This window comes from Cricetulus griseus, chromosome 2, assembly GCF_003668045.3.
Source record: "Cricetulus griseus strain 17A/GY chromosome 2, alternate assembly CriGri-PICRH-1.0, whole genome shotgun sequence".
NCBI classification, from domain to species: domain Eukaryota; kingdom Metazoa; phylum Chordata; class Mammalia; order Rodentia; family Cricetidae; genus Cricetulus; species Cricetulus griseus.
In genome coordinates, this window is record NC_048595.1 from 66,384,737 (window position 1) to 66,410,896 (window position 26,160).

Consider the following 26,160-nt stretch of genomic DNA (forward strand, 5'->3'; position numbering starts at 1 on the left):
TTGTGTTGGGTACTTGCAGCATCAGAATCCATACTCGCTACTGGATTTCTCCCTAAATGATTGCTGAAATTCAGAAGTATCTCAAGCCATAGATCCTGCATTTAGTTAATTGCAGAGAAATTTTGAGTATATTTAAAGTCAAAATGGCTCTTCCCCCATTTCTTGTGATTTGTGTTATGTCTCTGCTTTTTCCCCTTCACTTGCATATCCAGCCAGAAACCCCAACCCTTTTAAAACTTTGAAAGATATCTAGAGGGCTAACTTCTAAACATGGTATCACATCTCAGAAGTCTAAGCATGCTGCAGCATTTACATGTAAACCTGGAAGAAGAAGAAAAATCGGCTATTATCGGTAACTAGTTGGTATTACACACACATACACACACACACACACACACACACACACACACACACACACACACTATTCCTCACACACTAGTCAGTCGTTTTCACACACTTAGATGAATGTCAGTGTTCATACACTAGTCATTCTTTCTTAACACACATATGTCAGTATTTCTTACACACATGCTAGTCAATCTTTCTTTGTTACATTCACGTCAGTCTTTCACACAGAAATACTAGACAGACTTTCTCTTATGCACATGCTAATTGGTCCTACACACACACTTCATTCTCATACTCATCTGCACACACACACACCAGTATCCTCAGGGATGCTTAACAGTGTTCTCTGGGTTTTCTCTGAAGACTTTTTGGCCCCATCCCTTTTCTATCACTTCCATTTCATGAAACAGGACTTTAGAGCTACCTTGGAGTCACTATGGCAATTCTCCCAAAGGGAAGTCCAGTTGTTCCCTTTATTCTGAGTGGAATATCACTGCCTGTGGCCAATTAAGCTTTGTAGTCATTGCCTGGCTCTAAGCTCAGTCTAATCAATTTCCATATATTGCTTATTAATGGGGAGTGCTGGAAACTGTAAAAGAAAATCAAAGATTCTGGCTCAGCTGCACAACTGAGGGAAAGGGAACGGATTGCTTGTCCAGACAATGAATGCCCTCCCTTCTCTCCCCTTCAAACTTCTCTATGAAGTTTGTGTGCATTTAGACATGCCTAAGAGATAATCCGAGTTTCCGGAGTTCAAGAACAGCCAGTTAAGTTCCAGGCCTCCTTGTTTCCCATGGAAAGCCAGATGTGAAGCCTCACCAGAATGCACTCTGTTTCTTTTCACTCTACCTTGCCAGGAGCTCTTACACATTTCTGTAATAATAGCCAGGGTTTTGTGCTTAGCAGCAGCTGTTTATAACATCTGCCAGATAATTACTGAGCTGAATCAGAATTCACCTGCCTTAACCCAATGTGTGGGATGAATTCCTGATCAAGGAATAAAAGATTGATTGCAGTTACATTTTTCCATGCTTGTTAATAATCACTGCTATAGACACCAGGAAAGAGCAGATGCTTTCCTGGGGGAGGTGTAGATGAGAGGGAGGTGGAAAGGGGGAAAATATCCAGGAGCACCCACTTTTAACTACATATGTATGCGTCTCACATTCAGCACAAGACATTGACATTTGTTAACACCATTGTAAAAAGATGGCGCGGCGTATGCTTCACATTCTAGATTCTCTGCAGCACCTGCTGACGATCGAGCCCCCTTTTATGTGTGAGTATTGGTGACTCAAAAGCTCATTATGGCTGTGTGTTACAACTTGTCTGTGAAAACCATTTCATGCTTTTGTAACATCCCAGTGCAGGAATAGATCCAGATTATGTTCAGTGTGTACAGTTTGGCTTTTTCTTCATTTAGAACATAAATTCCAGCAAGCTATGCAGTTGCTACATTTTCTCATTGCAGTGATGGTTGTGAACTCACTCGGAAATCCTTTTTGCCAGCCACTAAGCTCTCAGGCTCCTTTGTGAGGCCGATCCTGTCTGCATGTGCAGGCGTGGCCTCCGCATTAGTGGTTCTTATTACATGTCAGCATCACTAAATGTGAGCCTCTTTTCTTCCACTCCATGTGTAACCATAGGTTAAGTTACATCAAAGGTTTTAACGCAGCTCCCAAATAAGCTGCTTCCATGTGTTTCTGCAGCTTGTCATTCAGCTTTGCCATCTTCTGGCTCATATGGAGGTTATGGCTTGTGTGATTGGTCATGTGCTGGAACTGCAATGCATGTGTGTGTGCTGTGGCATTGTGGGATACATGTCTCTGTTGATGTTGGACTGAATGTCCATGACAACGACTTTCTTTGTTTCTCCTTGTTAACAAAATATCAAACAAATATTTCCCAAACCCTCATGTATTACTTTCTGATAGAAGTAAATCAGCAAATATAGATGACAACTCATGAATGTTGCTTGGAGTTTAAAAAGCTGGCTAACAAGATAGACCATGCTTGTTATTAGTATCAGTGCTATCATGGGCCTGCTTTGTCCACATTTACTTTTGGTTTTAACTTTAAGAGATTATTAATATGACCTGTCTCAAATTTTAAAATTAATATATTTTCTTTAAAATCCTGTAACCTTTTAGATTTTATGTTAATTTTTATATATAAAATATAATAGGGTTTTCTTGATACATAATATTGCTTGTTTTTGACTCATGGAATTTGGAGGGAAAACAGCAAACCTCCTATTCAGTATTTTTATAACACCTTAAAGAAGTTTTTTGGTTGTTGTTTTTGTTTTTTTACGAGATGAATAAATTAAACTGGGCCAGTGAAAAGGCAAACTTTCACCCTGCCTAAGGACATTTTCCTAACTGGTGTTTTCTGCTCTTCGTACTTTAGTCCTTGGGGTAGAAATGTCACAAGGAGATTCCAGGTGTTTTGGGTGTTCTTTTTGTGGGATGATGGTGGTGTAGCAAGCTGTATTCTGAGAGAACCCTGCCTCAATGCCGGTGGTGGCACTAAACTTATTTCTACTGCATAAAAGATGACATGACAGACTTTGATGATCCCTCATAGAAGGCCTCACCCTGTCTATGGACCAGAAGAGGGATGGGATGGGGATTGGTGGGGGCGCGGGAGAATGGGAGGGAGAGGGAACTGGGGTTGATATATAAAATAAGATTGTTTCTAATTTAAATAAAATGATATGGGAAAAAAAGATGACATGCTTGTGGTTGAGGTTTTGGAAGTTCAGCAGTGTTGTCTGATCTCTGAGCACCTTAAACCCAAGAGACTACCCTTTGGAGACATGAAAGAGAGAATGTCTTTATGGTATTATTGATAAGTTTGAAATATATCCTCCTCACTCCAAAGCAGTGAATCAGTGTGACTTTGATTTTCTTACAACATGAAAGACAGTTGTTATATCTTTATCCTCCAGGGCCAGTATGTTTTGAACTCATCTTAATTGATGTATTATTGGTTTAAGAGTCTTTGTAATTTCTTTATTGAGCATGTTTTATATGTACTCCCTTTTCCTAGTTGCTCAAACATGTCTGCCCTACTGACATCAGGTACAATATTTCTCTAAGTAGTGATTAATTTGAGGGTCTTGACCAGCTTCCTTGCAGATTTTATCAGCAGTGTACTTAGCCCTTCAGAAGAGCAGTAAAACTGAACTTGGCCGCGTTGGTGCCTAACACCATTGCTGTATTCTGAATCCAGTGCTGTGTCCCCCACATGATGGGTACTCAGTGGCTACTTGTTGAATTTACTTGTTTGCTTCCAAGTATAACCACATTTCATTGAGAAAAAAAAAAAAAGAAAAAAGGAGTTTCTATACGTTAATGAACCTTTCCATAAATTTAAGTATGTTAACTTCAAGTAATTTAATAGCGCTCACTCAGTCATAGATTATGCTAATTAATATCCACAATTAACTGTTTATTATGAACAACAGTAAGTTCTAGATACTGCTTAATAAAGTAAACCAAATTTATTTCTGCTAGGGAATCTATCTTATGATAAAATAATATTAATATGGATATTTATTTATGTACATATTTATTTTGCAAGTACTAGTTATAAACCTAGACCCTGGGCATGGTAAGCAAATATTCTACAATTGAGCTATAAGTATGTTCCCTTTTATTCATTCACTCATCATGATCATGATAGTAAAGAGAGCAAACCCAGAACTTTTCACTGTAAGCATTCTGCCTCCCTAGCTCTCTTACTGAATTTTACAGCTTCCTAATCTCAAATAAAAAAAATAAAATAAAATAAAATTACGTTGGTTTTCTCATGTGGAGAGAATAATAATTCTACTTTCTATGCTGTGTGGTTGTTAATAAGTTAGTAGTTTATCAGTAGCATTTACAACTTTTATTTCAGTTGTTGTGTATTTTGTCTTTTGAATTTCGGATTGCCTATTGAGTATGTTCATTCCACACATGTCATGGAGTGTAGCGGTGAATGGGCAGTATGACTGTTTTCTGTGTTTCAGCGGCTTTCATAACAAGCAGAACTCTTTTCCCTTTGCTTTCACGGACTATGTTTATTTCCAGAATTACTTACGTGCCTGCAGAACATTTGGAAGAGTTCAGAATAAGTTTTGGTCAACAATCTGGAGGAATAATGGCACTGGATATTTTTTCTTCATACACTGGCAGGTGAGTAAATAAGTGTACTACAAAACAATCAATGATGCAGAAAGGTTTAAAAAATAAGTCTCCCTTTGTGTAAGTTACTCAAGTAATTATCAGTTGGAATTGAAAACTTGGGAAATGGATGAATATTCAAATCAATAAATTAAAACCATCTTTTATTTCACCCACCTAACATAGCACTTTTAACATTAAGTTTTGGTATTTCTCCCTACATTATTATTTCATTATTTTCCTAAATAGCACATTTACTGTGGTTTTATATAATGTCTTCACTTTTCCTAAAAATCTCAAATAACTTCAATCAGAAACCTTTTTAGCAAATATATTTATTCTTTTCAGAGTCTTTAGGCTCAGAATCTTGATATATATGGTTATTAAGAAATCATGCTTAGTTTTTTTCTTAAGCCTGATGGTAGTATGTTAAGAACCTTTCAATAACAGAGTATTCTTCACTCTTACAAAAAGACAGAATTGGGGCTTGTTGGTACTACTGATTGAGTTCACAGCAGGAGAGAAATGTCAGAGTGCTTTCTCTGGAAGTATGTTCTGTGGGTTGCTTTTAGCAGTTACACTGACAGTTGGATACCAGATTTCTCATAAGCATACTGTAGCGCATAGAGCTTCACAAACATTTGGAGGCCTTCTCAGATGAATCCTACATCCACACAGGGTGTCAGAACACCCTGGTTCCCAGTGGCCCTGAAGGAATTACACTGTTATGCTATTGCTCTGCAATTATGTAAGGCCACAGAGTCTAGAGAGTGATTTTTGTCCCAGTGACTTTAGTGGCATTTAGATGCACTAATACAGGTATTGGATATGGTTATAAAAATGTCTTTGATTGGCAACACTAAGTCACAGGGAGAAAACAATTAAATACTTGATTGGCTGCCTGAGTGGAGGAAGAAAAGAACTGTTCTATTTTGATCTAAGGAGTAGATGACATCGTAGTATCTGAAACCACATGCTAAGATAGAGAACAAATACTAGCCATATCTAGAAGAGCATTTATGAGTGAAAGCACTCAACATTGTAGGGTGATTTGAAGAAGCTGGGGCCTATGTATCAGATGATTAAGACTGTCTGCTCTCAGCTCAAATGACAGGTCTGCAGTACAGTGTGGCCAAGATCACTTGTGCATTGCTTATGTGTAGATCTCCCAGCCCAGGCCTTAGGGCAGAGAACCTCCCCGTATCCTATGGCTGTCAGTAGCTGTTACAGCAGCTGCTCATATTCTCATTCAGTCTCCTAACTCTACCTTTTCCTTCATCTACTTTTCATCTCTTTGGCTTACATTTCTCTGGATCCTTACCAGAGGACTTGGCCTGTTTCTCATTCAACTCCTTGACATCTCTTTTAGAATACACCTCTTGGAACTGTTGCTAACTATCCTGGGCCATTGTCAGGTTTAGACTCTGAAAGCACAGCTTTTCCCAGATCTGTCCTCTTTAGTTTACATAAAAGGGGACTTCAAGTGCAGAACAACTGGTCAGGCCTGAGGCAGGTAAATTTCATTTTAACAATGTTTAAACAGTGTTGGACCGTTCAGGTCAAAGGAAAGAATGGTCATGGAGAGTCTGGACCTGGGTTTGTCAGCACTGTGAATCATGTTCAATTGCAGATCCACTGGGTCACCAAACTTCTCAAGTCTAAAGATCACATGGTTTGAATGAGTTCAGGATTCCTATCAGTAAGCAATGGCTATAATTTGAATACAAGTTTTCTTTAGGTTTTTCAATTCTATAAAATCAACTGGTGATGAATTCCTTCAGGCCAGAGAAACCTTTGCTGAATAAATTCCCTTTAGAATTCCAGGATTTGTTGCAAATTCCCCATTCCTTTACTCTCCTTTATTCTGCCACAATTAATCAGCAAAGGACCAGGGAAGACTGTGTGCAGCTGATTACTGTAAGGTTGTTATTTGTTTGCTTGTGTTTTGTGTTTTGTTTTGTTTCCTATGCTAGGAAATGTTATAAATTTATAGGTCAGGGATAGTGAAACTTCAGACAGCTCTGCTTTTTAAACTAACAGTTAAGTACATTCATAACAGTGTTGCTCAGAATTCTCACTGTCTATTTCCTTAAACCAGAGACATTCCAGAACTCCCAGAGCGGGAAGAAGGAGAAGGGGAAGAAAGTGAACTGCAGAATGCAGGCTACAGCAGCTGGAGTCAGCCCCGGAGGTGAGGGTTACTTCTGTGGTCAGCCCATTCAGTGAGTGTATATGTTTACAGAGAGAGAGAAGGATGTGTGCTCTAAAGGACTGGCCTACTGGCTTACTACTTATGACATCAGACACTTCTTTTAAGCACTGTTAGTTAAATCTTTATTTCTTTGTAGACACACTGGAGAAAATAAAGTTTCATACACAGAGTTAAAATCAACTTATATTCAATGATGTGTAGTAGACATTAAAGACAATTACCTAGAGAAAAGTATGGACAAGTAGTTGAAATGAATACATTTTCAATAGTTTTAGGTTTAGTGCCAAATGTTCATTTACATTTTTACATTATGTTTGTTTACATGATTAACATGTTTACATTACAAATTATATATATTTAACTGTGATATATATGTAAAACACATTGTTTTATGTTTTACATACATATATAAATGTGTGTGGCAACTATTAAATATGAAAGAGACATAGAAATATGAGCAAGGAACTTGGCTGTCACCATCTGAGTTTGTCAAAGCCTTGCTCTTGCTGGCACTGGTTCCTTTGTAACAAGGAAGACTGACCTTGAACATGCTCAGACAGGTCACTGCATCCTGAGGACACACTAACGTCCTTTTGCTGATTCAAGTCAGCTTCTGTGTAGTAGGAGGAGTCACTGAGTCTTGGGTATGGACCCAGAGTAACCAGGCAGTAGGACTGAGACATAAATTTTGCCTCTGAGAAAGATCAGATGTCCTTGCCTAGGTAAGATCTAAAGATATATGAAACATAGAAAAAGGTGGGATTATTATCAGTAATCATGACTCAGCCCCTTCAAACAGCCCTGAGGGTTCATACCACATAGCCTTACATTGTGATGATGCCTATTCGCAAAGGACATGTGGCCATACATTTCAAAATACAGAAAAGACTATTTTTATGTCATTTTCAGAGAAACTAAATATCGCCAGCCAAGACATCTAAAGGAAATTTTCAGTTTGAATTTCTGCAATAGCCAGTTAGCTAGCTAGCTCTCTTACAGCATTATCCACAGTAAGAAAAGGATATATGTGAAAGATCTTTGACAGATAATCTATTTTAAGTTGTTCCATCTCTTATTTGTGTATATTAATAAATGGAGGCGGGGCATTGGTGGCACATGCCTTTAATCCCAGCACTCGGGAGGCAGAGGCAGGCCGATTTCTGTGAGTTCGAGGTCAACCTGGTCTCCAGAGGGAGTGCCAGGATAGGCTCCAAAGCTACAAAGAGAAACCCTGTCTTGAAAAACCAAATAAATAAATAAATAAATAAATAAATAAATGGAGGAAGAAATTAAAGCTATTCTACAGGTAAATTTTGTTGGAAAAAGTAATAACCATAGGAAAGGTAAGTTGGCTTACTTTAAATCACACACTGATAGGAAAAACAGATGAGGCAGGGTGGTGGTGGTTGAAGGCAATATGAACTGAATCGAGTCCATTTACTTATGCACAGTTTCTTAATTTGTAAAGCTTTTCACATGTATAATTGGGTTAGGGAGTCTTTTAAGTTTGGAGGAAGAATTGGTAAGTTCTGCATCTAAACAGCCCCAGCATGGCAGTGGGAGGTCCTCAGGTGGTACCTGGTCCAGTCTGTGTAGCTATCCCAAGTAGCTAAACAAAAGGCAGGTGTTACAGAAAAAGCAGCACATATCCTTGGGACTAAACAGTTTGTATGCTTTGCTCCTCAGTTTTGTCTTCCCATCAGCCTAGGGATTCTGTTTGTGGTGGTCATTTACACACAAAAAAAAATGTCTAAAGCTTCTGCAGAGGCTTTTTCAGTAAGACACTTTGCTTCTATACACTACTGTGTAAAGAGGCACTAAATTCCAGAGGAATGTTTGTATATGACAGTTAAGAGGCAGACTAGCAGAGCCAGAGCATTCTGGAAATAAGGGCCTACTTCCCAGTATTGGAAACACAAAATCACCAGAGGTTTGTTTAGACATAGAAGGTATTTGTTAGTTAAGTGTTAAGGATGTTAAAAGGGACTGATGAAAGGGCTCAGTGGTAAGGTGCTTGCTGCACAAGCCAAATGACCTGAGTTCAATCCCCAGAGCATACATAGCAGAGCAAGGGAGAACCAACTTCACAAAGTTGTCCTGTGACTTTCACATGAACATCATGGCACACGTGCTTCTGAGCATACATCATACACACAGAATCATAACTTTAAGAACATCAAGATATAAAGTAGGCATGAGTACACTGGAGTTTCGCTAGTGATTTTCACATATATGATTTTCCAGCTTGTTTACAGTTTTGTGTTGTGTTTTGGAGATTTATGTTACACTCACTGCTTAAAATCTAATTCTTAAGCAGGCCATAGCTGATACTCAAGTGGCTTATAATATGTTATTACACTAATTCTGTGCAGCAAATGTATATTTTTTTATGTGTGTATGAATCTTATTTAGAATGTTATGTATCCAGAAGTAGAATTACTAACTTATTACTTACATGTATTACTTACATGCATTTTAAAAGTTTATTTGAATTTATCTTGTTTCTTTTTTATGGTGGTCATAACAACTTCCACTTCTATTTCAATATATGAGTGTACTCCAGATGACATGTTCTAAAAAAATGTTTTTTTTTAAAGTGTTCTGTCAATGGATAGAAAATGTTACCTTGGGCGGTTGCCGGGGAGGAGCCAGCGGCCTGGGAGTTCTAGTCTGTTCTGCCTGTCGGCAGCCGCCCCCCTTTCTCCTCGATCACTTTGAGCCAAGGCCTGGCCTTGGGCTTCCACCGCCATCCTCTCCCGCCCCCCTCCCCAGCCTCCAGCCTCTGGCCTCCCGCCTCCCAACCATGTATCCCTGCAAAGTGAGCGAGCTTCGGGCTTTCGTGAAGCTGTGTAAGCAGGATCCGAGCGTCCTGCACATCGAGAAAATTATTTTCCTGAGGGAATGGGTGGAGAGCATGGAGGGGGTAAAGTACCACCTGCTACTCATAAAGCTACGTCAGAAGACAAGGTCAAGGAAGAAAAAAAAAAGAGATAATAGGACAGAGGAAAACATAAAGATGGATGAACCATCAAGTGAGGGGAGTGATCTAGAAATTGGCAATGATGGTGTAATTGAGCCAGACACTGATGCCCCTCAAGAAATGGGAGACGAAAATGCAGAGATAACTGAGGAGATGATGGATCAAGCAAATGAAAAGAAGGGGGCTGCCATTGAAGCCCTAAATGATGATGAGCTGCAGAAAGCCATTGACTTGTTCACTGATGCCATCGAGCTAAACCCTCGATTGGCTTTTCTGTATGGCAAGAGAGCCAGTGTCTTCGTCAAATTACAGCAACTGCTGCCAAATGCTGCCATTCGAGACTGTGACAGAGTCATTGAAATAAACCTGATTCAGCTCAGCCATACAAGTGGAGAGGGAAAGCACACAGACTCCTGGGTCACTGGAAAGAAGCAGCTCATGATCTTGCCCTTGCCTGTAAACTGGATTATGATAAGGATGCCAGTGCAATGCTGAAAGAAGTTCAACCTCGGGCACAAAAAATTGCTGAACATTGGAGAAAGTATGAGTGCAAACGTGAAGAGCAAGAGACACAAGAAAGAACAGAAATGGTGAAGAAGGCTTGAGAGGAGCATGACAAAGAGAAGAAGCAGCCAGAAGACAGCCTGGAGCTCAGTATGGCTCTTTTCCAGGTGGTTTTCCTGGAGGAATGCCTGGCATGGGAGGAGGCATGCCTGGAATGGCAGGAATGTCTGGACTCAATGAAATTCTCAGTGACCCAGAGCTTCTTGCAGCCATGCAAGATCCAGAAGTCATGGTGGCTTTCCAGGATGTGGCCCAGAACCCAGCAAATATGTCAAAATATCAGAGCAACCCAAAGGTTATCAGTAAATTGTTGGCCAAGTTTGGAGGTCAAGCATAATGTCATAACAATGCTGAATGAAGAGCAGCTTAGCTCATTTACTGGATGTTGCAATAATACAAACCAGTGTATCTCTGACCTCATCCGGAGAGCTGGGGTGCTTCGAAGATAATCCCTTCCTTTATGCATGGAATGAGGCTGAAGCATTTTACAGTGGTTTGCCATTAGGATCTTCATTCAGATAATGTTTTCCTATTAGGAATTACAAATTTAAAACATTTTTCAACCTTAAACATTTTTAAAAATTTAGGGGGTGTTAATTCCTACATTTTTCTTTACTAATCTTTTTGGAGTTTTCCTTTGAATTACTGGGCAAGGAAGCTGAATATGGTTGACTTACAGCTCTCATGAATGGAAATAAAGATTTGTTAGTGGGAAGCAAATAAAACCCATTTAAGTTGAAAAAAAATGTTACCTTGTCTTTACACACTTCAGGTTTGTGGAGGTGGGTACATACATGCTCAATTGTCATACCCATAGAATAGTATACTTCCTGCAATCCCCGTGAAAATCACCACCATGGTGATTGTTACTATCATCATCATAGATTTATTTGTTGCTTACTCTATGCACTATACCAAAGCTTTTGTTTTACAATTACATATTAAGTAATTAATTCTGCAGAAGACTATCTTATTGGAGAATTTTATTGGCTGCATTTCACAGCTGAGATAAATAAGACAAAGAAACTCAGTAGGTTGCCTAGTATCATGTGATTAAGTAGCAGAAGAGCAGGGCTGCAATCCAGGGACTCTGCTCACACAACCCAGCTGTCTGGTCCCAGAGCCAGAGTGTGCTCTGCAAAGTGCTTCTTGACAGGTGTCCTTCTTTCCCAGGGATACTCACCATGCTGTGTCTAATGACTGGGCAGCCTAGCTCCATGCCTGTGTGATCATTTGACTGTTGTCTGCATTGTTTAAGGATTCAAAGAGCATACATCATAGCATGTTTAAACTGGAGGTACAGTAGAGTACCCAGTGCCAGAGTTCCTGAATCTGTGATTCTTCCTTTTGGAGTCTAAAGAGTATGTACCTTCTAGGCTTGATATGATGATTAAGTGAGAACAACTTTAGTTCCCTTGAGGAGTGAGGTGGGGACACCCTAAGCCTTCCTAAAATTTGCTGATTATATCACTCCAGAAATCATTTTAACTGACATATATCAATGGAAAGCCTTAGGGGACATTTCCTGTCTTCCTTTTTAAAGGTTTTTTTTTTTTTTTTTTTTTTTTTTTTTTGAGAGCTCAAGATTCCTACCTGGCTTCTAATGTGTATACATACATTGGCTAAATTTCTGTATTTGACCAACTTACTGTTACAAGTGATTCAAGAAATATTGAAGAGGGGCTAAAGAGCCTTTTCTTCCTCTGTATGCCCAGGCACGCACATCTGCACATACATATGTGTACACTTCACACAGACACATATGCAGATACAGGCACACACAGCTGCATATGCATGTATGTACAGTGAGTATACCTCACACGGACACACACACATTTGTGGATGTACACACAGGCACACAGACAGCTGCAATAATATATAATAATATTACTATAAAAGTTAAATATAAAAAAACAAAAAAGGATGTTGGTTCTTCGAGTTTTATAGACTAGAGAGAAAATGTGGAATAATGTTTTAGGTTGTTTATTCACAAAGATCATGCTCCAATTTCTTCCAACGAAACAAATCAACTTTCTAGGATTATATATATATTCAGTTAAGAAAAAAATAAATTAGCCTGATCAAAGAGGATCAGGCTGTGTATGTGTATCTCGTCTGACATACCTGCTACCCTACACTAGCCCCTTCTTTCTGACAGTTCATTCACTTTGCCAAAGCCCTATTTTTCCTCTCATTGAAACACCCCAAATGTCAGTGTTGAGGACAAATTGACAGTTCTGTCTCCTTGCCGTCGATGTCCAACACCATTGTCTTTCATTAAGTCTGGAATAGATGTAGGGTCTTATCAACACCTTGAACTTCTTCCTCACTAGAAATCACCTCTTGCTTCATCTCTCCCTTTTCACAGGATGGTCCTGTCAGTCCATCCTTACCTCTTCTTTCTTTTGTAGTGCTTGACATCAAACACCAAGCAGTCACGTTACCACTTAGATCCTCAGCCTCCATCCTTACCTCTAGCTGTTTATGGCTATTCTGTGTGAGTTCTGTGTTTATTCTGTGGGTAGGGAGGGACAGTAGATAAACTGCTAAGGCTACAAGGTAGTAGCATATGAAATCAACTTACAGAACAGTGAGGAGCTGCTGTGCTTCCTGGAGGGAAGGTGCAAAGCAGTTCAGGGAACCTCAGGAGGTGCTGGAAGGATTATTTCATATAGAATATTGTCGGCGGCTGCCCTTCATGCCCTGACTGTTAATGACCAGGTCTGCTCTGGCAAGAAAGACTCCCACAGAGGCAAGCTTCTGATTAGTGTGTGCAAAAGTGTTCTTTCCCTGGATTTGGCTGCTAAACCTAGAAGCTGCCATCTGTTCAGTGGTAACTGAGTCTCCTGATCTTGTAATGTCTGTATTATTAACACTCCTGCAAAATGGCACTTCTTCACTGGCCTGTATTTTAGCCTAGAATGTGAGTCCAATATTAATACCAACAAAACACATAATTTTGGAAATATTTAAATTAATCTTTTATGACTAGGGTGTCATTGAGATTATACATTTATTATTCTAAGTGTGTGATTCAGAGGCTTTGAGAACCTTCACTATATAAATACAGTACCATCATCTACAGAAGACTTTTCATCTTGTAAAATTAAGACTGTGTCCACAAACATTACCTCCCTATCTACTTTCCACCTGAGCAAACTCCAATCTATGTCCTGTCCCTGAATATGCCTCCTCTGGACTTCTTGTGAGTACAGCCATAGGCATTTGTTCTTACTTCATTTAGCTGGCCAATTTTATATAGCATAGTATACTTAGAGTTTGTGGATGTCAAAACTTATTTCAGCATTTTCTTCCCTTTTAAGATAGAAAGTAATCCCCATAAGCTATGTATCATTTTTCTTGTTTGTTTTTAAATTTTAAAATCATCCATTATTGTATGTGTGTTCATGAGTGTGGGTACATGTGGAGGTCAGAGAACAATTTCTGAAAGTTGGTTTATCTCCTACCAATAATTCAAGGCAAGGTAATTCCAGTTTCTGCTTCTCAGTGTACACCAGGCTAGCTGCCTGGGAACCTCTGGGTAGTCCTTTTGTCTGTGCCTCCCATCTCCTTACAGTACTGAGATTACAGATTTGAGCCAACATGTTTAGCTTTTATGGGCTCCAGGGATCAAACTTGAACGTTAGGATTATGCAGATAGCACTTTGATGCACCAAACCCCCTCATCGGCCCTTATTAATTAATGTCTAATAGACATTAGGGTTGCACCTACCTTTTAACTGTTTCAGATGATGTTTTTCTGATGTATGTGTTTAAATATCTCTTCACAACCCTGATTTTTATTCTTTTGGTTGTGTTCCCATATGGTAGTTACCCATTTTGGCTGTACCTTGTCAGCAATGCACAGAGATCCAGTTTCTCTCCATTCTTATAGACACTAGTGATTTTCTGTTTTTATTAATAATTTTCATCCTAATGGGTATGAGGTATTATACTATTGGGTACTGATTGTGTCTCTAAGGATGTTAGTCATCATTTTTTCATGTTTATAAACCATTTATAAGCCTATAACTAAATTTTTATTTATTCTAATTTTTATTAGATCTATTTTTTTGGGGGGGGGTTGGTAACTGAATTTTAGAAAGTTCATTCAGATGTTCTGGCTATTAATTCCTTATCGGATGTGTGATTCCCAAATGTTGTTTTCCTTCTGTGAGTTGTCTCTTTTTCCTATCATTTTAATGAGGTCCAATTTGTCTATGTCTTTTTATTACCTATGTTCTTTGTGTCTGTACTGGCTAGGTTTATATCAGCTTCACATAACCTAGAATCATCAGAGACAAGGGAGCCTCAATTGAGAAAATGCCCCCCATAACATCAAGCTTCGAGGTGTTTTCTTAATTAGTGAACAATGGGGTGAGTCCAGCATATTGTAGGTGGTACCATCCCTGGCTGGTGGTCCTGGGTTCTGTAAGAAAGCAGGCTGAGCAAGTCACGAGAATCAAGCAAGCTCTCTTCCATGGCCTCTGTATCAGCTCCTACCTCCAGGTTTCTGCCCTGTTTGAGTTCCTGCTCTTAACTTGAATGATGATGAACAATGACATGGAACTGTTAGCTGAAATAAACCCTTTCTTCGCTAACTTACTTTTGGTCAGGTCATGGTGTTTCATCATAGCAATAACTGAGTCATGTACAGGACATTCTAAAGTTTTTCCTTTGTTTTTTCTTGGGGGTTTATTATTTTATTTTTTTATAGGGTGGAACTTTGGAGAGAACCAAGCAAGTCCTTGGGCATCAGCATTGTTGGGGGTCGAGGAATGGGGAGCCGCCTCAGCAATGGTGAAGTAATGAGGGGCATATTCATCAAACATGTTCTTGAAGACAGTCCGGCTGGCAAAAACGGAACCTTGAAGCCTGGAGACAGAATAATTGAGGTAACCTTTAGTGAGCTTTCTGTTCAAAACGTTTTCTCTTTTTCACTTTCTGACCGAAGGTGTTTCCATCCTTGCCCCAGTGTTATAGTCAAGTGTTTGTTGCATTTTCTTCTTTTCATCTATTTTGTGTGAGTGTGTGTGTGATGATAAATTATGTGTGTCATGTACACATTTATGTTTAGAAATACAGACAACCAATTTTAAAAGCATCGGTCCTAATTAATATAAATTTTGAAAATTTCCTTTGGGAAAACTAAAATATTTAATGTCATGTATATAACAGGAAACCATACATCTCGTAATTAAGTTTTCCAGGAAGATATTACTGCCAGGAATATTTTATCATAGTCATTTCTATGTAGATAAACTTTCTCAGTGATGTTTTGTTCCAGGTGAGTCTTGTCTCCTCAAATTTTCAATGCTGTAAACTTGATTACTTTTTAAATTAAAGTTTCAACAAAACTAGGAGCCTTCTCCTCAGTGCTGTGCTCATTCACAGAAAGCCCTGTGTGTGCTCGTGCATAGCAAACACTTTGCAGTGTGAAAGAGAGGACCACATAGTCAAATATACCATCCTTAATTAAAATTTAATATCTTACACAGAGTTCTTATGTGCTGTAGAGACACACACACATTTACAAAGCAGCTAATATGTTCCCAGTGCTGAGCCAGGAGCTAGTGTCCACAGTAGACTAGACACTGTGCCTGCCTGGCCAGAAGGAATCAAGAAGTACAGGAAAATGTTTAATCAGACCAGGCACAGTTAGATTTAAAATGTTGAGAAGTGGTTCCAGTTTTTCTGGACTATAGAGTAAAAGGAAAGGAGTTACTGATAAGTAAAGATGGTTGTGACTGTGATGGACATTGTGTTTCCTTATATAAGTGATTGTCTCATTTTCTCAGTCCATAAGTCTTACACATTCAAATGCCTTCCTAGTTCAGAGGGTTGGATATTGTATAGCAGTTGTAATTCAGAATGAATACTTGGCTAGGATTTAGCTCTGTGGCAGGGTGGTCACTGCATACACACTTAAGGCCTGGGGTTTAGCTCCCCAGAATTGTAAATTGAAAATAAAAAATGTTTGAGTATTGGCCAGCTCATTCACTCTCCATTCATTCTCTGGGCCTGAGGAACTGAGAAATTGAAGTTTGAGAGGAAATTGGCATCTTGTGTCTTTCCTTTTCCTGTGACCCTCTGTAAGAACAAGTGACAGGACAGATGGACCTACTCTCATTAAATGATAAACTAGCCCCTTTAATGGAATTATTTCTTTATTTAGAACTCCATCTAAAAGTTGCAATTTTAAATTGTTACTAGGGTGTTTATTTTGTGTAGTTTAACTATTAAATACTTTTTGCCTAAAGAGAAAAACAAGAATTATTTACAATCATCTTTAGACATGATTGTCCATAGTTTGCCCCTAAAATGTCCTTTAAAACAATGAAATAATAATTAAATTAGTAAAGGTAAACTATATTAATTAAATTTAACATTCCTTTCCAATTGAAACGAAAGGATATGTTCATGTGTGTTGCAAAATACCTGCACTTGGGTTAGTGGTTACTTCTTCAGTACATCACGTGCAGGGTTTCCCTAGGAAATAAGAAGCCTAGGCCCTTGTAGTCCTGGGATTCTATAACAGCTCTATACTAATGTGCTTGCTTTGGACTTGAAGAACAATGTTTGATCTACAGTAGGCAGGATTATTGATTTGATAGAAACAATAAAAGTCATTTTAGTATGAATTTAAAAATGCCGTCATATTACCAAAGTATCAACCCGAGAGGCTTTTAACTAAATGTGCATAATTCTATGTCAGTATTTAATGATTGCTTCTTTTCCACAGAATTGTGTCCACTCTGAGCTTTACTTGGTAATTGGGAATGACAAAATCTACAGATACCTGACAGGATTAGTATTTGGCCCTTTCACTATGTTCCTTCCTGACCATCTAGTGCATAAGCTAAACTGATCATCATCCACAAAAGAGTACAAATAAATGACTTTCATTTTTCAAACTATTTATATAAGAAACTAACAAACAAGCACAATTTCTTGGCTTCCAGCTTCTGTTACATTTACTACAGATTCTTTTGCAAAACTAACTTAGCAGTAGTCTCACATTTCTGAATATCACTATTTTGTTTATTCCTTAAATCTCTCTAGGAGAAACCCAGGAAGAATCAATCTCCCTGCTCCTGCAATGTCCTTAGTAAATTACTTTATGAAGAATTAGCAGCCCAACACAGACTTTGATGACAGGGACGTTGAATGCATCTCTCTAGACTGTTTCTTTAATTCTACTTGTCCATAAAGTGATTCAGGAATATAGAAGAGCAGCTAGTGCAATGAGGAATGCAGAAACAGAGCCCTCATTCCAACTGGTTATGATTCCAGGGGACTTTGGAAGCCCTGTATCGAAGCAATGTGCCACAAAGCCATGGAGGGATGAGAAGTGTGCAGCCTAACAGCTCCTTTTGTTTTTGATACTGAAACCAATCTCCCAGGATCTAAAGGGGCCTCAGAACTCCTGATCCAAATCACTCTTCTGTTCTCTTAGCTTCTTAAAATGTTAAGCTGAGGCCTTCCATTGCAGGTGGATGGAATGGACCTCAGAGATGCAAGCCATGAACAAGCTGTGGAAGCCATTCGGAAAGCAGGCAACCCTGTAGTATTTATGGTACAGAGCATTATAAACAGACCAAGGGTAAGCAAACACAAAGGGCAAGGTAGGCCTACTGATACAGTGCTCAACTTGGAGTCTAATGTAGCAAGGACCAAGTTGTCTGCATGTGCACCTACCAGTCTTTGAAGTCTCAGAAGGTGTTTATAAACGGTATCTATTGCTTTATGGAAACACTGAGCTCCCCTGCAAATCTCTTCTACCGTATATGTGAAGACTTTGAAATACATGAAGGAAGAATTAAGTTGTCACCATGTCAAGTTGATATCATGCTAGTATTCATTTTGATTAAAAAATAAATTAATGAAAGAAATAGAATATGATGTGTAGAATAAATACTAGTCATTTTTAGTTGAGTCTTTTGGAAGCTATAAAGATTTCTCTTTTTCCCTAAATTTATTCTTTAGATAGACTCTACCTATGCAGTCATGTCAGATCTTTAATGTATTTGTATAAAGTACATTCTCCTTATATACAAATCATTATCATTTCATAATTATTTCTCAGATATAGTCAGAATGGAGGTCATCACAGATCTGTGGGGACAGAAACCTACTAGTGCATTTAACCTTCGGCCATCATTGTTAAAGTAGTTGAAAAGTTTATTTTAGAGACCAGTTATGATGTGGTGTTCCTGCAATCCCAGCTGTCAGAGGCCAAGCCAGGAGGATTTCAAATTCGATGCTACTGATAGTATCTAGCAAAACTCTGAATAAAAATAAAACTTAAGATTATTTATCACTGACTATTACTGATAGAGAGGATACAAACTGCAGGTTAGCATACTTGATATGTCCTAATGATGCCGAAGGTGAACATTTTGCCGATAGTAGTTTATTGTTGTTTTTGAATCCTTTATGCCTCACTGAAAGGTCTCTTTATATGCAGAGACATCTATGTGCCTCCAGAGTAGAATTTTCTTAGTACTAATTTCCCAAGATTCCATGAGCTCCTGAAGTTCTGGGAGATGCCGGTTTTCGAGTGTAAAAGCTTTGGTTGTACACCCATTCCCCAGACCTGTGTGTGCTGGCAGGTCTAGGGTTGATTGGCTTTGAAAGAAAAATGTTTGTACAAGTGAGAGCAGCCAAAGGCTTCATGCGAAACTTAAAATATGTGGTGTTGTATATGTAAACCATATTGAATTTCAACCTGGGAAATTAAGATTTAAGATATTAATGTTGAAATGATGAGAGGAAAGCAGCAGGCACCCTGGGAGATCAGCAAGATGAGCGAGATGAGCCTTCTGGGCTACTGAATACAGAACCGAGGTTCATGTTACTAGTCCATTGCCTTGTTGTCAAGACAGGTGTGGCTCTGGCCTGGGGTTCACAGTGTGGAGTGGATGGAGTGGTTCTTAATCTAAGCAGTTCTCTTCACATCTGTCGTTTTTTAACCATTCAGTTGTTTATTGTTAGGTAATAATTATCCATTCAGATAGAAAATCTGCCAAATGATAGGGCTGTCTCATGCTGCATTCTTTGCAAATGCTATTCAGTTTGTTTAAATAACTACAAATCTTCATACATTTGTTAACATTTGTTGTGTTAAACATAGACACAGCATGGTAATATTGTAAATGGCTGTTTAAGTTGAGTTACAGCCATTTTTGTATGTGGGAGGGTTTATTCCCTTTTTTGTTTTATTTTAATTTCTAACTCATAATTTAGGATAATATTATAAACTGGTGAATAGTGATTCTTAATATTACTTTGAACACTTAAACTACAAACATTTCTTTCAATGCCAATCACATTTTCTAATGAGCTGGAAAGATATTGTCTCATACACCTGGAAAATATTCCTATTTTTTTTTATTTGAGGCATAATGACACCTAATTTTATAGCAATTATTCCAGGATAAATCTTGCTTAGAAATGACATGTTTAGTCAAGTTAGACACATTTTGCTTTGGGAAACTAGAATTAATTTTGCATTTAAAATGAGATATTCTTTGTTAGTGGTGATTTACTTCCAAATGGAAGTAATCAGGCCTGTGGTTAGCTAAAGGAAAAACACCACAAATGCATTTACCCAAGAGTCCCTGTATGACGAAGTTTTCTTTGTGAGCAGAAGATAAAGCTTCTGGAAAATCTTACACAGTTGAGAAGCCTGTCTGTCTCTCTCTGTGTGCTTTGACTATTCAGAGATGCGAATATACAGCATGCCCCATATAACCCCATCAGTGTGACAGTCTTAATTGGGCCAGAGGATGTTTTAGTGTCCTCTCAGATATATATATATATATATATATATAATATATATATATGTATGTATTTTTTTTTGCTTCCATGGTCCTAAGGACATTTCATCCTCTTTTTTTTTTTTTTCTTTATTTTAACAATCAGTTCTGTAACTTTCCCTATGGACAGAAGTGACTTACCCGTCCAGCTCCTCCTTTGACCTTATACTATGTTGTCAGTGCCAAATTGAAATCTTGTGAGGTCTGGAGAAAAATGAAAACTTGGGGTCTCTCACCATCTCCTGTCATTATGGTTCTGTTGTTGCTCCACACAGTTACAAAGGACACTCGGGCCCTGGATCTGCCATGCATGCTGAATAGAAATAATCTCTGTCCACACCAGAAGGCCTCCAGTGATTTCCACTGCCCAGTCATCTCTTCCATCTTACTAAGTGGTCATGTTTCTTGGCACTTCTATGCCTCTTAAGTAAAGCAGGAGTTGACATTTTAAACTGAAAAGCAGGGAGGAAGTTGAGAGGAACAGAAATGTCATTGTACCCATATCTTTTCCTGTCTTGCCTCTTGGGAAAAACATTGCAGGAAGCGCATATTGAAAGGGTAATGTGGCATAAGCGTGGATGCTGGCACTGGAGGACAGTTGTCTCCAGCATGCTCTCCTGTACAGGGCAAAGTCACGTGACCAGTCCCTCCGCTCCATGCCCGGCAATGGGGCTTTTTCAGAGACAAGTAACACAAACATTTAATTGGAGCCAGCATGAGTTTTTAAATGTCTGCAATTTTCATTGGAAGATACAGTCAATAGAAGGAAAAGATAGTGAGTGTGAAAGGAAGAATTTATTGTGCTAAGGAAATTACTTCTTTTTTTCTTTTTAAATATGAACGTGCTAAATTCTATTTGGCTGACTTCCTGCCTTTGATATGTATCTTCAGCTTTTACAGTCCTGGTTAGGGGCTTACTACAGGCAAGCAAAAAATCTAGGAGAAACACTCTAAACACAGACTTTAAATATTATCCAAAGCTGTAAATTCTTTAGTAATGTAGGAGATGTTATCAAAGTTTTTCTTTCCTTATTTTTTTTTGTCGAATCTCCACAAAAACTAGAATGCACTGTATAGTGGTTCATTTTTTTTTTTCACCTTTTAAAGTTTAAAAAATGTGACTGTTGTAAATCAGCATCTTCTGGCAGTCAGAGTGCAATTTCATTAATGAGGGACAGGGTAAAGAAAGGAAGGTTACTAGCAGGCTGGCAGGTAAGTGCTTACTGTGCATTCTACATATACTAGTGAAAGTCCTGTCACTCCCTCCTAAAAGTAAATAAAAAAATGTTGTGGCTTTCCTTGGAAACAGGAGTATTGGTACTCAGGAGTCAGAAGCTAGTTCTAACAAGGGCAGAGCATATGCATTTCCATGGCAGTAAAACCTTCAGAGAAAATGGAAGAAGTTTGAGTCAGCTTGCAATCCAGTTTCCTTTATGGAGAGATTAGACTCCAGTGTAGGATTGGGTCATTAGAAACAAACAGTTAGTAACTGTTTAAGAAGAGCACACTGCCTACTCAGGCAGCCTTTGGTTTCCACTAGGCAGCTCTCTAAACCAGTAAGTACTTTGATCTTGAGAGGGGGGTTGTTTTAAACGCGTTTCTTGTGCCTTCAGTACATCTTCTGTTTCCTTTTAGAAATTCCCTTTGCCTTCCTTGCCGCACAACCTTTACCCTAAGTACAGCTTCAGCAGCACTAACCCATTTGCTGACTCTCTCCAGCTCGCCACAGACAAGGTTGGATAATGTCCATTGTCTTGTCGTTGACTTTGCAAATGTTTGTTGTTGCTACTATGCCTTTGTCCTAGTTCACTGTTTACAAAAACAAACCACTGTGTTTTCTGCACGGGCTCAGGTCCTTTCTAAGCACTTTGTCCAGCCAGAGAATATTGTTTTCTTACCTGAAATTTAAAATGGGAGCCCAGTATTTTTTAGTGTGATTTAATGTTTTAATGTTTAAATTTTTGTTGCCATTTGTGTAAACTTCATTATATATATATATATATATATATATATATATATATATATATTCTTAAGCCTTGTATTGTCTCAAAACATCTTCAGACTTGTACAAAATAATCATAAAGGCTTTTCCATGAGTTAACCACTCTGCAAATAATTGTGTGTGTGTGTGTGTGTACATGACAAAGCTCCTGAATATTCATAAATTAAGTCTATATGAATACCAAATCAGGAGGTGTAAATGTTTCCATGCTTGTCAGTCATACTTGGATATTCTCTAGTTCTAATGAAATTTTAAAAGCAAATTTGAGACAAAAATTTATAGAAATTCTTTGATATCATAATTTGGTAACAGAAAGGGAGAAAACGGTCAACATTTTCTTTTGCAAAGCACTTCATGAATATTCATTGGATTTTCATGTTACCGTGCCATGGATAGGAGAGGAAGCCACACCTGAAGGGATCTGTTTTCTATCACTGTAGGAGCTACCACAGCCAAGTATTGCCATCTCCCATTATTCCCCAACTGATCCTTTTGCTCCCACACCATTTAAGGTTTGTCTCCATATGGATGTGTTTTTGTGTGACATGCATGTCCATTTTGCTTGACTATACACACGGGCTTGGGGTGATTGCCATTGCAGTTTTGTTTTTGCCAACAAGGTTAAATGACCTGTGTTAAATATATTTTTTGTTAACAGATTGCAAAAAGTGTCAGTAACAGTCATTATTTTTTTCAATAACAAACATTATTTTGATACAGGATACTGGTACAGGATACAATGATATTCCTGCACCTCTAGGAAGAAGGCACTATTAGTTCTATGATTGCACAGTTAGATTGGGGTACAATTTTGGTGTGTAATCACAGTATGGAAGTGTTGTGCCTGTAATCTTGAAGAAGTTTTGAGATTATCATAATTTTTTCTTCATTATTAAGTAAAATAATAAGAAATATAGAAAGAATTATAAAATATACATCCATCAATCTGAATTAATTCCTGTTAGCCAAATAATTATTTTGATGATAGAGAGAAGCGATTTTCTTTTTAACCAGAGTGCTTTGTAAGTATATATCTAGTCTTTAGTGTGATGTCTGAGTTTGGTTGGATCAAGGGAAGTTTCTGGTGTCCTTACACACTTTTATTTGTACATTATTTGAGAGATTTATAGCACAGCATTCTAGAAGACAGCAGAGATTTCATTGGCATTTGTAACTTTTTGTTTGGCCAATGATATGTAAACTGAGCATTGTTAGCACAGGAAATTCTGTGCCTGGAAATCAACTGCCGCCAAATCTGTTGGCTAGCACTGTGCTTTGTTGGTAAACTATGTCTTTTGAACTAACAAAAAGATCATATTTAGTGCATGAAGTTCTAGTGTTGATATATTTCTTGGCATTTCTAGCACCAGATTATTATTCCTGATCCTTCATGTACCTGATCTTGAGATAGACTTACTGTCTTACTATGGAGACTGTAGAGGACAGCAAGATTTAATATAAAATGCAGCATTGTTAAAAACTAACCAGAAAAAATGGCTACCAGGGTGGCTTAGAAGCTGAGGGTGCTTGCCACCAAGAGCGATGGCCTGATTTCAATCCCTGGAAATCACATGGTGGGAGAACCAGCTCTAGTAAGTTATTCTCTGTATTCCACACTCACCCTGAGGCATGTGCACTCCTGCACTCATGCACACTATCATGCTAAATAAATAAATGTAATAGAAAAGAAATACAGAGAAAGAAGTCTAACACCTGAGTTTAAACAAGGGTTCCCTTTTGTTGGCCTTAGTATGTTCATCTGCAAATTTAATGAAACAAAGTGGAGACCTGAAGAGCTTATGGGCCTTTCAAATTCTAACCTGCTGCCACATAATAACTCATATAAGAATTTGACTATGCCAAATCATACTTTAAATTTGTACCTGTGGTCCTAAGTGACAGCAGGCATGTCACATCTGGCTTTGTATAAAGATTTCCTTGTGAGTTAATATGACAATATAAAGTTGGAGGTGGCCTTAAATCCAAACCAGACAGATCTGAGTCTGTGCTCTTCATTAACAAGCAGGCTATCCTGAGAGAACAAAATGGATGTGTCCTTTCTTGGATTCAAGTAGCAACGAAGGGTTGTTCATGTGGGGCTGAAGCTGTGACTCAGTAGAACAGTTATCTAGTATATGCAGGATCCTGGGTTCAGATCCACCGAGAGAGGGGGGGGGAGGGAGGGAGGGATACAGAGTCTTCATGTGTAGTCTTACTGACAAGTTTTGATGCTACTCTTATTATATTTATTTTGTGAGTAGGGGTATGTAGAAGTTCATGTGTAAGAGCTACATCATGGATATGGAAGTCATAAGTAAATTTATGGCAATTAGTTCTTTCCTTCCACTTTTTGAGCCCAGGGATTGAACTCAGGCCTTTGAGCTTTCCCAAGTGCCTTTACCCATTAAGCCACCGCAATGGCTCTTACTAACAAATTTTGAGGGATGTGTTTCTTGTTTATTTGCTTTGTATTGATTTGTTTACTTCTTGGCAGACTTGAATGACCCATAACATATACACATCCGTACTGTACATTTTTTCCCCAACAGGGTAATTTGAACAATTTGCTCTCTTAGGTCATTTAAGACTTTGCAATGAATTATTCATTGTTTACATCAGTAAATAACAATTTAATGAATTGTGTTCTGATACTTGAATCTGGTGACATTTCTGTCATGCACGTGTAAGCTTTCTGTTATTTGGAGACCATTTTCAAGCTGGCCTTTGGTTTTGGAATTATATTCTTACTTGTTTTCCTGTGAGTTTTCATGACATTGTACATGCCCACTGAATTCTTCCTGTTCCCACAGGCCCCCAACCAGTCAGCATCAGACTCAGAGAAGGCTCCAATGTGTGATGTACCTCCCTCCTCCCCTTCAGGGTTCTCAGAAATGGGTAGTGACTGTGCACAGCCATCTACTATCACAGTCTCAGAAGATGCAGACAAAGAGGATGAGTTTGGGTACAGCTGGAGTAAGTTGTCTGTTTACAATCTTAATTATAAGAAGTCTTAAAATAGCTCTGGGTTTGTTTTGTATGAACAAATATTTCTGCATTAGCGATATGTATTGCAGTTGTACGTGGGAAAACTACTGTTTATTTTCCTTGAATACAACATGCATTCCTGAGGCATGAGTTTACATTCCTTCTTTACTTAAATATGCATTTCTCATAAAGCCCTCTTGCTTCTCATTTGAGAATTACAGCAGTCAGGAGGACCTCTCAGAACCTAGTACTGGATCACCTTTCTTGAACTACCATTAGCAGGCCTCAGATTCCTCCTTGTAAGATCTGATTGTTATTAGTGTTATATCCTGAGCTTATGGTGTTTGGGGCACTAGAATGGTGACCTTATAATTATTAAGATCAACTCTTTGCATCTGGGAAGTGGTCTCGGGTTTTGAATGCAGGTCGCTCAGGTTACTAATATATCTTAGGTAGCATCTGAAGAATGCTGACACAGTGCCCCATATAAAATTTGAGCCAAAAGACGTAAGTGTGTCAAGTTAAAAGTTTTGTTTTAAAAATTATTTTAGATTTATTTGTTTTATTGAATACATGTGTATGCAGCACATGTATGCCTGGAGCCCTGGATAATCCTAAGAGGGCCTCAGACCATCTGGAACTGGAATTACGGGTGGATGTCAATCACCATATGGGTGCCGGGAATGGAACATGGATTCTTCGCAAGAACAACAAATGCTCTTAACATGGAGCCATCTCTTCAGCACTCAAAAAGCTTTATTTTAAAAACTTAAGTATTTGATTTAAGCAGTCTACAGTACACATATTCTAGAAAGCACAAAATATGAATGTTACCCTACTGTGAAAGGGTTCTGAAGATGTTTAACTGATATAGGGGAGAATCGTAGAATTGCCGGTCATTAGCCCTCTAGGCCTTTTCTAAGAGATGGCTTATCAAATGTGATCACTTAATCAAATTATCCAGTCTTACAGGTGATTGATTGTTTTTGACATCAGTTACCACAAAACATAATGGCTTAAAATAAGAACTTATGACTACTCATGTGGGATGATTGACTTTGCTCATCAGGGCCAGGCTCCTA

At 38.4% G+C, this 26,160-nt stretch overlaps 1 protein-coding gene and 1 pseudogene across 9 annotated transcripts in view; both read left to right on the top strand.

Annotated features, from left to right (window-relative positions):
• The window catches only part of Mpdz (multiple PDZ domain crumbs cell polarity complex component), a 152,036-nt gene that overhangs the window by 95,541 nt on the left and 30,335 nt on the right, over positions 1-26,160 (top strand). For 6 of the 9 annotated variants that reach the window (XM_027400212.2, XM_027400215.2, XM_027400218.2 and 3 more), the window contains 6 exons: positions 4,425-4,529; positions 6,616-6,708; positions 14,991-15,168; positions 17,766-17,876; positions 21,727-21,825; positions 24,904-25,066. In XM_027400212.2, coding sequence (XP_027256013.1) covers positions 4,425-4,529; positions 6,616-6,708; positions 14,991-15,168; positions 17,766-17,876; positions 21,727-21,825; positions 24,904-25,066 — 749 coding nt within the window. The remainder of the gene's footprint in view (positions 1-4,424; positions 4,530-6,615; positions 6,709-14,990; positions 15,169-17,765; positions 17,877-21,726; positions 21,826-24,903; positions 25,067-26,160) is intronic. The other 3 variants (XM_027400216.2, XM_027400217.2, XM_027400219.2) reach the window with 2 other exon arrangements.
• On the top strand, positions 9,353-11,007 carry LOC100752641 (annotated as a pseudogene).